This window comes from Juglans regia, chromosome 5 (assembly GCF_001411555.2).
Source record: "Juglans regia cultivar Chandler chromosome 5, Walnut 2.0, whole genome shotgun sequence".
NCBI lineage: Eukaryota > Viridiplantae > Streptophyta > Magnoliopsida > Fagales > Juglandaceae > Juglans > Juglans regia.
In genome coordinates, this window is record NC_049905.1 from 19,374,036 (window position 1) to 19,385,733 (window position 11,698).

Sequence of the window (11,698 nt, forward strand, 5' to 3'; positions counted from 1 at the left end):
CATATTGCGCGCTCGCTTTGTTGTCTCCTCTAGAACAATATTGCTTACAAACGTATTCGGCTTGTATTTTGTTTTCAAACTTTAGAGAGAATATATGTTAATCAGTATCTATGCTATAGTGTATCTTTGTATTAATAATTAGACTAAGCTATTATACATTCCTAGATTTTGTAAATTTTTTTTTTTAAATGAACCATTCACCTTTTAATTAATTTGTTTTTTCTAATTGTACAACACTTCAGTCATGAGAATTCAGTGGGCATCAAATATATATATATATATATATATATATATATATATAAATACACACACAAATATATTGATTAGGAATGGATACTATTTTAAGAAACAGTTATAGCACTAGAATTAGAGGAGCAAATTAAGAAGAATTAAAATGTTTGCAGATTGCATGCCCATCAAAAAACCAGACAGCAACTTGCCCATCATTTTTTTTTTCTTTTTTTTCCATATTTATTAATTCAGACTGGATATCAGCTCGCATGCATCTGGACATGAAGATTCTAGATCGGACCGGAATTTTATCCGGACTAGATGAACAGTATTAGCTTGGCATCTCTCTCGGAATATTGCCAATCTTTGAGCCCTTTAAGAGGAGAAGCACGAAGTAGAATTGAGCAATGGGCTGCCATGAAAGGTTTGGGTGTAGCAGTAATTAAGGTTGGTTTAAGTGTTGGTTTGAGTTAGAGGTGCTATCCGCATGGTGCGGAGCAGGGCCTCCAGCCCTGGTACGGGGGGTGAGATAGAAACCGGTTAAGACAATACAATAGTAATTCTTAAGCAATGTGAGACTCAGCAATAAGTTTTAACATCTGTGACTTTGAAACCCAAAAAATAGCACTCTAAGTTATGGAGGTTGTGATAAAATCTGGGACAAAAAACTATTGATACCTAGATAGAAGTTAGTCATCCTTTGATGTTAAAAAAAGATGCTAACAATCCTCCATTTGATTGACAGTAAACAATAGATAACCTGAAATCCAGAGAAATGAATGATGTATGATCTCAAAGCTATCATTCTTCTATTGCTATCTCAACCAAAACAAGGTGAGATTAACTACTGATTACAGCATATTGTTGGGGTACTTTTGTACATCAATTTGGCCTAAATGGGAGGAAATTTTCATGATTGGCATTTCAAGAACATCCTGAAATCTATCATGAAAAAAAATGTAATAGCAAAAGGGGGAAGAAAGGGAGCATGCCTCCACATCAATGCGACTGAATAAGTAGCAGATTTTCCAACTTCTGAAATCCACTTTTGCAAAGTGAAAATTCAGGAATTTGCTTGATACAGAAGAATATTCGCCTATGTTTGCAGGTGGTGATGTTTACTAGCCCCTTTTGATATAATGTATGCTACTCCAAGACTTCAGTTGGCCAAAGCTGCTTCCATGTGGAAATCTCCTCCTTGTTCTTAAGCTTTCTGATTCCTCCATAAAATCCATCTGCCTCATTTCCCTCTTCCCTGTGGTCTTTCCTGTTGATGGTTGTGCATCTCCATCGCGAATCAGTGGTGTACTGATTGAACTCCAGCACTACAGTGTCTGTGGCAGAAATTGAAGGCTTAAAATTAGCATCCAGATTACCCTACAGGACTTGCTGCTACCAATATCCTTTTTTTTTTTGCCATTTTCTTTCTGGTTTGTGCTGTATACTATTTATTTGATGTATCCATATTATGGATATACATTAGTAAAGGTTAACTGATAAAAAAAATAGAAGCACCAGGCTATTCACTTGGCTTTAAGAAAAGGTTTGACATGCCAAAGCATGGAACTAAATCATCCTTAGGCAAAAGTTTCTGGGGTTAAAAGAATTAAAAATTGATATCAATTATATATAAAGTTCAGCTTGTGTCAGAAGTCAGGTACAAAATGATTTCACTTGCTCACATGCCAAAAAAATTTTACCTGCTTAAAGTAAACTTATTTGTTTTAACACAAAAGACTACCGAACTGTGTCTAGGGGCAAGTAACAAGTAACAAGAAGAAACTATTTTGTTATCATGCTTTTATTTTCTTCATCATTATTATTTATTTAATTGTTGTGACCAGGGAAAGGACAGAAATTTCTCGTAAAAGGAATGGTAGATGCATGTCACTCCGAGGTGCAACTTTGCCAAATTGCAGCTTTTGATTGTCAACAAGACAAAACAATCAAAGAAAATTTGGAAGCAAGGCTGTTTGGGTACAATAAACCTCTTAACTCAACTCATCTCATCTCATCTAATCATTACAATTTTTCTAAACTCCCAAACAAATTACAATAAACGATTCAACTTTTTCAAATCTCAAAACAAAAAATAATATTAAAAAATAAATTTATAATAATATTTTATTCAACTTTTAACTTTTATCTCATCTCATCTCGACTCACTATCGAAACCTCTTCTAATTTCCACCATAATAGCCCTCATAACAAAAAAAAAAAACAACTACTAGGGAAAAGACAGCGTACTAGTAGAAACATTGTGTTTCTGTCAATGTGGTTGGCCATAAATATTCCACTGAGACAGAAGTTATCACCATGTTGGTGGAAACTATGACATGCTGACAAAGATATGTCTTGGGGACCAACAAATATCATAAATGGCGGTCCACAATTGAAAAATGGGATTTCAAGAAAGGGACTTTGCTAAAACTGGCGTGTTCTGTGAAAGTAAACTTCACATTCATGCCATCCACATTTTTAGAGATGCTATTGGCCTCTTGCAAGATAATTATTAAAGATCTATTCTAAATATTTACGCATTTTTAACCCCCCATCTTTTTCTCCTTATACAATACGTATTTTCTCTTCTCAAGACAGTTAAGGATAAGATGGGAAACTTGGTATGCTAAAATACCCACTGTCCAACTTTTTTTTATCTTTTGATAAGTAAACTTGAAGGAGATCAAATTGAACTCTGCCCAACTATCATACAGAAACACAGAAAAACTTGGAATCAGCTCCAGTCCAATCCCTCCCCACCTCCTTTTTCATTTATGTCCAAATCAGTATTATAAAGTGTAAAGTTCTAGATGCAAGGAAAAAAGATGAGATCAACATACCACTACTATGACAACGGCAGTGATTCTCATTTCTATCACATGATTCCAAGTGACCTACTACACCATACCACCAACCTGCAAATGATGGTGTGATTATCATTAACAAAAGATCGTATAATAGACTTTAGACATGGTAGATGAATTTAAAGGATAAATAATTTAAATAAAACTTTAGCTACGTTCAGGCTCTTATTGATAAAAAGTTTATTTCCTACAATGAAACTTTCCAAAATGATTTAGATTGACAGTGCAAGTAGTAGGTGTGAATCATGTGACCGGTTTTGGGGATGAATAAGGTGATCAAGCTTATATTTTGTGGCAACATGACAAATATAAAAAAAAAAATGCGATCAAGCTTGAACAAATTTTATGTTTTCTGAGGAATAAGGTTTTACTTCTCCCTCCCTCCCTCCCTCTCTTTCAAAAACCAGTAACAGACATGTCAGTTTGTCTTTCCCATCATTGTATTAATTCTTATCTAGCAAAAAAAGTATTCATTCTTTCTTGAAGTTTCTTCAAATGACTTCCTTTTATCCATCTCCTAGCAACCCAAATCATGTAATAAAAGAACAAATAAAACAAAGAAAGAGAATCTAGAAAATCAAAACGAGCAGAGACCCAATTTTGATTTAGATAAAACTGAAATCGACATTCATTGCAAGAAATCTCTGCAAGGAACGAACCATAAGGGAACTCTTTATTTCTTCTCCACTGAATCTCAATATGATTTCCAGGGCGTAACTCATTTAAACAGTCAGAGATATGGAGGTCGTGTGGAGCAGTGTCAATAGGTGGTGCTCTTAGCCTTTCCCATGGCACACCGATCTCAATAGGAACAGCTCTTCTTCCATGAGGTGGATACCTGCAATGGAAAGATAATCATCCAAATCAAATAACCATACATCATCCATCTCCCAATTCTTGATTAAAAAAGCCTAACTTTTTTTCAAACAAAAGCTACTAATTAAAATATCCAGAGTAAGATATGAAGAAATAAAAACTAAAAAAATAAAAACTAAACTCATTCAAAGTTATGTTCTAAGAAGGCCATCTGTCCAATTACCTGGCTTGGAAGGTGTCAGTGCGGCAATCATAGCTAACCTCAGCATCATAGCATGACAACATGAACCCAACATGGCCATTCTACAAAACAGCTTAATTGGTTAATAAAACTAATAAGCAAATATAAAATTGAAGCTAAAAAAAGCTTATCTGTAGAAAAATTCACATAAGTACAGTCACTACCTCGCGGTTATAGACCTGAGCAGGAAACCAGAACCTGCCAGTCTCAAGGGCAAGATACCAACCCATGATTTTATCAACCGGCAAAGAACTTCTTTGCTTGCTACCATTGTCAACACTCCATCTAAACCATGAAAAAGGCCAACTAAGAGATAGAAACCACATGAGGCCCCTTTGCTTGCCTTGCTTTAGACTGTTAGAATCCATGTTCAAAGCAATATACCATTGCCACTCCCTGTATGCAGCTGGACCGATAATTCTATCCCACTTCTGTCTCATGTGCTTCTCCCAAAGGTGGTCACTCATACATCTCTCCCTCAACGAGCTACAAACAGCAGCCGTGCTACAAAGTGCAGCAGGAGGTAGCCTCTCAAGAATGCATTCCAAGGCCAATTCTGGCAAGTCCAACACCGACATCTCTCCGGTCTCCTCAACATTCTGTACTTTAGAACTTGGATTCTTCTTCATTAGAGACATATTGTAGGGAACTAGAGAAAGATAGCAACTTGACAGCGTATACTTTATCGATTCAGATATGTGAAACAATGATAAGATTTTCCAAAACCAGAGGAACGACAATTTCATATCATTAGCCCCTGGTGGTGGGAGCGGTTTGAGAGGGAGGGACTTTATAAAGAGGATGAAGGGGAAGCAAGTGATCAATAAGTAAAGTAGCATTAGAAAAGGGTACAACTATTTAGGGTCAAAAACGGGTTGCTCATCAATGAATATGGCAATACCAAAGGAAGAACCAATCGACTTTTAAAGCAATGGTACAATAATGAGGAAATTGAATTTTTGTTTCAGTTCTTCCTCAACCACCTTAACATAAACAAGCAAAGAAGGATCTCCCTATCACTTTCAGCACATATGGGTTTTTAGTGGCTGAAAGAAAGCCCACCAAACCCAACGGTGGGCCTCCCTGTCAAAGTTTAATCAGAACAGAAGATGGGCAACTAAAGAGACACCTCAAAGGAAATAACTTTGGTGAAAAGTCAGCTTAGCCAATCCAATCTAAAAAGCCGAAGAAGCTCTTAGCTTCTTCTCCCTCTTTCCGCTTAAAAAAATGGCCCTCCAAGTAAGGAAGCCGACCGTACAGACAAGCTCAGCAGGTGTCATACAAAGAGTAAATTGGGAGGGGGGACAGTATTGGATGAATTCAGGAAGCTAACGAAGGTGGGGGCACTCAGATCTGATATAGATTTTTCCTGACACCAGGAAAACTTTGAACCCCAAGATAAATGATAAAGATGAGTCTACATACAAAGACCCATATCCCCAAAATCTTTTAAGTCTACTGATAAATCTTTTTTGAGAATAATAAGGTGGAAAAAAGATCTGGGAATAAATTGGGATTTGAAGCACAATTAGGTGCACCCTCAAAATCTGTATAAACTAATGGAAAAGACACCAGAAGCAAAGATAATAGGATCTTGTGGGGGGGTTGGTGGTGTTGATGGTGGTGGTAAGAAGGAAGAGAAGATAAGAGGTTGATGAAGACGATGATGGACATGAAGTGTGGGGTCCCTCTCACTTCAGTCCAACAGATTCTTCATCACAACTCACCAAATCCTCCTCCACCAGCACAGACCTTTCAATCTCTCTCTCTCTCTTGAGCAAGGCAGAATATCAAACAGGTCATGAATAAATATAGGGAGGGAAAACAAAACTGTTCATTTGTACCACTGAAATGCGCGGTTCTGGTTGAACATAATTTTCGAGGGTTCATTTGTGTGGACGCAAAAACTATTGTTCTAATTCCCACAGAAAAATCCATAGCAAATCTTACAATTTGGAGAAAATAACGTTTAACCAGACAAAGTAGCCGTTAATTCAATGTACAATAAAAGGAACAAGAGATCTTATTGGCTCAGGAAAAAAACAAGGGGGGGAGAGAGAAATTATTGGTGTTTACTGTTTCCGAGAGATATCCAAAGGCTGTGACCACCCATAGGGCCATAAGCAACACCGAAAAATTAAAAAATTAAAATAAAAAATTGAGGGTTCTCCAGAACAAATGAGATAGTATTTACATCCTTAAAAGATAACAAAATAAATAAATAAATAAATTACCTCTACTGCATTATTACTTTCTGTGCAAGTTTTCTAGGATTTGGATTTTCTAACAAATTTTAGAGTTCATAAATTATAAAGAGAGATAGATATATAAAATAGATCTTATAATATTTGTGATAGTCCGAAGACATTTTTTCAGTCGTATTAAATGATTAATTAATACTATGAAGTCCATTATATGTATCTATATCTCTCACTTAAAGAATTTTTATTCAATTTTCTTTAGAGCATTAGTGTCAAGCTCGTTTGGACTTTGGATAATAAAATGAGATGAGAATTTTATAAATAATAATAAAATATTTTGTGAATAGTAATGAGATAATTTGAGTTGAATATTTTTTAGATTTTAGAAAATGATTAGAGAAAAACAATTGAATAAAAAATATTTTAAAATTAAAATATTGTTAGAATATAGTTTTATAATATTATTTTTGTCTTAGAATTTTGAAAAGGTTGATTTTTTTTTTTTTTAAGATTTTGATAAAGTTGTAATGATTAGTTTTAAAATATTTATATTTTAATTATATTTAGGAAGGAGATGAGATAAGAATTTTAGGATGGGATCTATTTTCGAACAAGCCATGTTATATTTTGATTTTAAATGTCTATATCTCTAATTCTCAATCTCATAAAATATTAGTCTATACATGAATGCATAAAAAATTAAAAAGGGGACCTCTCTTCATGATTTAAATTGCCATGCAATAATTAGTTAGAAGCTTTGTGGTTTTCTTAATTTCTAGACAACCATAAAACATTTATATGTATAAAACCATACAACTAATTAGGCTAAAATAAAATATATTGATGCTTTGGTCAAGCAATTATTAAAGGGTTGAATTTTAATTATATATAGAATTACTCATCTAATTTATATGTCAACCCTAGAAGAAATGGTCCTTCATTATTAAAATCGATAAATATAATTATCAATATCAACTATTGATACAGATACTACTACTTCACAACTAAAACAAAAATGTCCTACACGTCACATTATTTTATTATTTTTTGCATCAGTCCTGGTCGAACTCTTGATCTTTCATTTTGAATTTAAATGAAAAAAATAATAATTATGGAACCCCAATTGTTTTAAAGTTGGGTTACAATAGAAGCTCTATCATTTTTATCATACATTAAGAGGGGGAGATACCATTAGGCGAAAAGATTAAGCATCATTTATTTTTACAAATAAGATGAGATTAAATGAAAGTTAAATAAAATATTATTATTTTTTAAAATTATTTTTATTTTAAAATTTAGAAAAGTTGAATTATTTATTTTATTTTATATGAGAATTTAAAAAGGTTGTTATAATTAGATAAAATTAAATTAAATAAATTGTGAAAACAAACGAAATTTTAATATTGAATTGACAGTCTCTTGACACCAAAGGCAACATGCTTAGCTTTTATGCTGAAAAGGATAGGACTTTGGCAGCTCCTATCAAGTGCCAACTTACCATGAAAGCAACAAGAACATGTGATAAGTGACAAGAAAGAGGGATAGAGATCAGAGAGAGAGATTACTCTTTGAAAATTAATATAAAGAAAAAAAAAAGAGAGTGAATTATTATTGAAGATTTTTATTTTCTTGGTACAATATGTCATAAACCAAACTCTCTCTGTCAATGCCATCATTCATCTCAAGATTTTTTTTCAAGTGTAAGTTGCCGACAAAAGTTACAATCATGCTACACGTTTTCCTTTTAGAATTTTTTTTAATTACTATATTTTATTATATTATGATGCAATATTTTACAATCAAAAAATTATTTATTATAAGGTTAAATTGAATTTTGATGGGCTGTATTTAAACATTTTGCATCTATTGGAATCGGGATTATTTGAGAGGATGATAATGGTGAAGTATTGATGGTATTGAGCAGGTGAGAAGTGGGTCAGTTTGAAGTGGATGAGATTGAAGCTCTTGCTGCGCTTAGAGCATTGGCATTATATTGGCTATTTTACTCTTCAAATTTTGACTAATATATAACTTTTTCACTTTTAACTAATCATTCAAAACTTAAAGTCTACATTGGATTAATCATCACACTCTCTATAATAATAAAATATTATTATTTTATATTTTTATATTTTTATAATTAATTTTTATTTTTTAATTAATTTTATTCTCATAACCTCCTATAATCACCTATAATTTCTAACAATCATTTTCATTTTCATTTTCACAATCCAATAAACAAAATCGATATCAATATTTGTTGCTTTTATCCCACCATATAAAGAGAAAGGTAAAGCAACGAACATGAGATGATATTTGTTACTTTTATCCCACCATATTATAATGTGAGGCAATACATCACAACTGCAGGAAAAGGGTCCCGGGAAAGAAGAAGGAAAAGAGCCACTGGAGAGAGGAGCCAAAATATAATAAACAATGGGTTTAGACTTGCTACAGGACTTTTCATCTTTGGAAAGAAAAATGAAATTACTGTAACTTATAGTTGAGATGAAAAGTCTTTGGCTAATTTAATGTGGGCCATTTATTGTTAAAATTAGTCAAATATAAAGATGAAAAGACATTTGGTTAATCCAATACCAATACTCTTAGAGGGTTACAGATGGTTCTTCATCTTGGTATACGGTTTAATTCTAGAATGTGACTCTTTATCTATTATCGAAGCTGTGATTTCTAGAGAACAAAATCTCATTATTATGGATCCCTTGGTTATGGAAATATAGCGTTTACTACGAAGATTTCAAGCATACGAGATACTTCATGTTGGAAAACAAAGTAATGAGGCTGCTCACTTGCTGGCCCGTCAGGCTAGGCTAGTTGAAGGTACAATTCAATGGTAGCGCCAATGTCCTGATTTTCTTATATCTCGAGTTTTATTAGAGCATCTCCATCCGGATGCCTAAAACACTGTTTTTTCTAAATTATAGGAAAAATTATAGGGAAAAGCTCAAAAACCCCCTCCCATCCCATTCCCTATTTTAGGATTTTGATTTAGGAAATGAACAGTGGTTCCCTAAATATAGGGAACCACTGTTCATCCCCTAAATCATTTTTTATTAATATTTTATTTAAATAAATAAAATAAATTCTTTTTTCAATCAACTATATTTTCTCTTATACTCATATTTATTATACTTTTAAATAATATTTTTAAAAATAATTTAAATAATTACTAAAATATAAAAATAATAATTTTAAAAATATTATTAAACCCTTAAAAAAATAATTTAAAATTTTATTTAAAATATTCACTATAATAATAGTTCAAAACATAAGAAAAAATATTAAGTAGTGAAGTTTGAAAATAATAGAAGAATATTATTTTAATAGAATAGAGAAAGGATAGGGAATGGGATGTAGAAGGTTTTTTAAAAATGAGTAAAATTTAGGATAAAATTATAAGGAGTGTCATTTTTAGCTAAAATTTAGAGAAAAATTTAGGGAATCGGATGTGAATGCTCTTAGATGCAACAATGTAACTGAATTATGTATCCATGTTTCATTTTATATGAATGAATTTTTGTTTCTTATAAAAAAATATATATTATTTTTTTAAAATTATTTGAAATCACATAAAAAATTATAAAATAATAAAAATAATTCCTCTAATGTCATTTTTATTCTTTCTAGATTAAATACAATGAGAATTGGAACTTGAAGGGCCAAGACTACCATACCTTTTGGAGGAAAAAATAAAAGAATCGGCCCTAAGATTTCTTAGACAAACTTGAGTTAGTTATTACATATTTTTTAAGAGTAATATTACATACAGTCGTGGAATGCGCAAACGTCATGCAGTCATTTTGAAAAGGAGTGGGGTTCACTCATATAAAATTAATTTCTTTTCACATGGGTCTCATATTTATTCACTTTTTCAAAGTGACTGCATGGCGCTTGCACACTCACGACTACAAATATCATTTCTCATTTTTTAAATATGGATTCGTGGTATTTTCATCCGAGATATGTTGGGGAGCAGCCGGAAGCCGCAGCACACTGTGAAGGAAAATTTTTTTATTTTTTATTTTTTTATTTTTTTTTCACCCTAGCACGTTGGGTGTGCTGGGGCTTCTTCACACAGTAGAGTGTGAAGAAGAATTTTTCATTTTCATCCTATCACATTATATTAAGAGAATTGCTATATATATATATAAAGAGATTATACAAAATAAACTCATAAACTAATCTAATTTTATGAAATTATTTAAATCTACTTTATAATAAAAATAAATTTATAATCTAACATATTACATTAAATCATATCAATTTATAAATTTATTTTTATATAATCTTTTTATAATTAAAGTATTTTTTTTATATTAATTATTACATAATTTTTTAAATATAGATTGGTGATATTTTCATCCTTTCACATTATTATGCCATGTCATTAAATAACACGACATTGGATAATAAGACAAAATATCACATCTTCCAACTCCAAAACCGCCCAATAATTCTCGAAGCACTTGTAATTATTGAGACACATGTAATGAAAGGGGGTGTCACACGATTTCAACATCAATACAGCAGAGAATGAAGTGAGAGGATTAAGGATTGATTACTACTACTACTACTATAACAATAACATATTGTTGCTTAATTGTCGAAACTTTCCCCAAATCTCTTTCATTTGAGGCAGTGGCAGTGGCAGTGGGCAGTGGGTTCCTTGTTATCTTCCACTTCTTTATTATTTTCCATTTACTTTACTTCTTTGTCGCTTGTCGTTTCATCGCCCAAAATAATTGTCGCCTTGTCCTCTATTCAGGATGTTGACTTGAAAATAGGAATGTAATCCATCCGGTTTGATTTGATTTTAGATAAAATTTTATCAATATATTAGTTTTATATTTTTAAGAATCGATCTTGTATTCATTATTCTCTTAAATCGATATTTTTGATTTTATCAATTTGTGTCTGATTCGATTCGATTTTTTAATTTTAATATATTATATTATATATTATAAGTAATATAGTATTAGTATAACTATTAATATAATAGATTATAGTGATATAAGATTTTAAAATTTAATATTATATTAATTAGTAATTTATTATATAATATAAAACTATTTTATATATAATTATATATAATATAAAAAATTATAATATATATATGAATCAGCCCAGTTTGGTCCGATCCGGTTTTAGAAAAAGAAAAATTGGAACCGGACCGATTTTGACCGGTTTTAAGAAAAATAAAATCGGTATTGGACCAAACCAAACTCGGTGCCAGACCAAACCTACCAGTACGATCCGGTCTGGTCTGATTTACCGTTTCATCGATTTTTTTTTTACACTCCTACTTGAAAATAATATATGTTAAG

General features: G+C 31.9%; 1 protein-coding gene across 1 annotated transcript; it reads right to left on the minus strand.

Moving 5' to 3' along the window:
• Nucleotides 1-948: 948 nt before the first annotated feature.
• On the minus strand, nucleotides 949-5,957 carry LOC109004046 (F-box protein At2g32560-like). The gene is made up of 5 exons (XM_018982439.2): nucleotides 4,317-5,957; nucleotides 4,135-4,214; nucleotides 3,755-3,933; nucleotides 3,072-3,146; nucleotides 949-1,565 (listed from the first exon to the last, which is right to left on the minus strand). Exons 1-5 carry the CDS (start codon nucleotides 4,989-4,991, stop codon nucleotides 1,378-1,380), a joined length of 1,197 nt encoding a protein of 398 aa, XP_018837984.1. The 5' UTR covers nucleotides 4,992-5,957; the 3' UTR covers nucleotides 949-1,377.
• Nucleotides 5,958-11,698: the final 5,741 nt, after the last annotated feature.

What these genes read in the sequence shown, in the direction of transcription:
- LOC109004046 (XM_018982439.2), bottom strand. Translation starts at nt 4,991, where the DNA reads ATGCTACTTTACTTATTGATCACTTGCTTCCCCTTCATCCTCTTTATA. An exon ending in ACTGACACCTTCCAAGCCAG is followed by an intron (nt 3,934 to 4,134) that starts GTAATTGGACAG and finishes TTTCCATTGCAG; the next exon opens with GTATCCACCTCATGGAAGAA. An exon ending in AAATAAAGAGTTCCCTTATG is followed by an intron (nt 3,147 to 3,754) that starts GTTCGTTCCTTG and finishes CATCATTTGCAG; the next exon opens with GTTGGTGGTATGGTGTAGTA.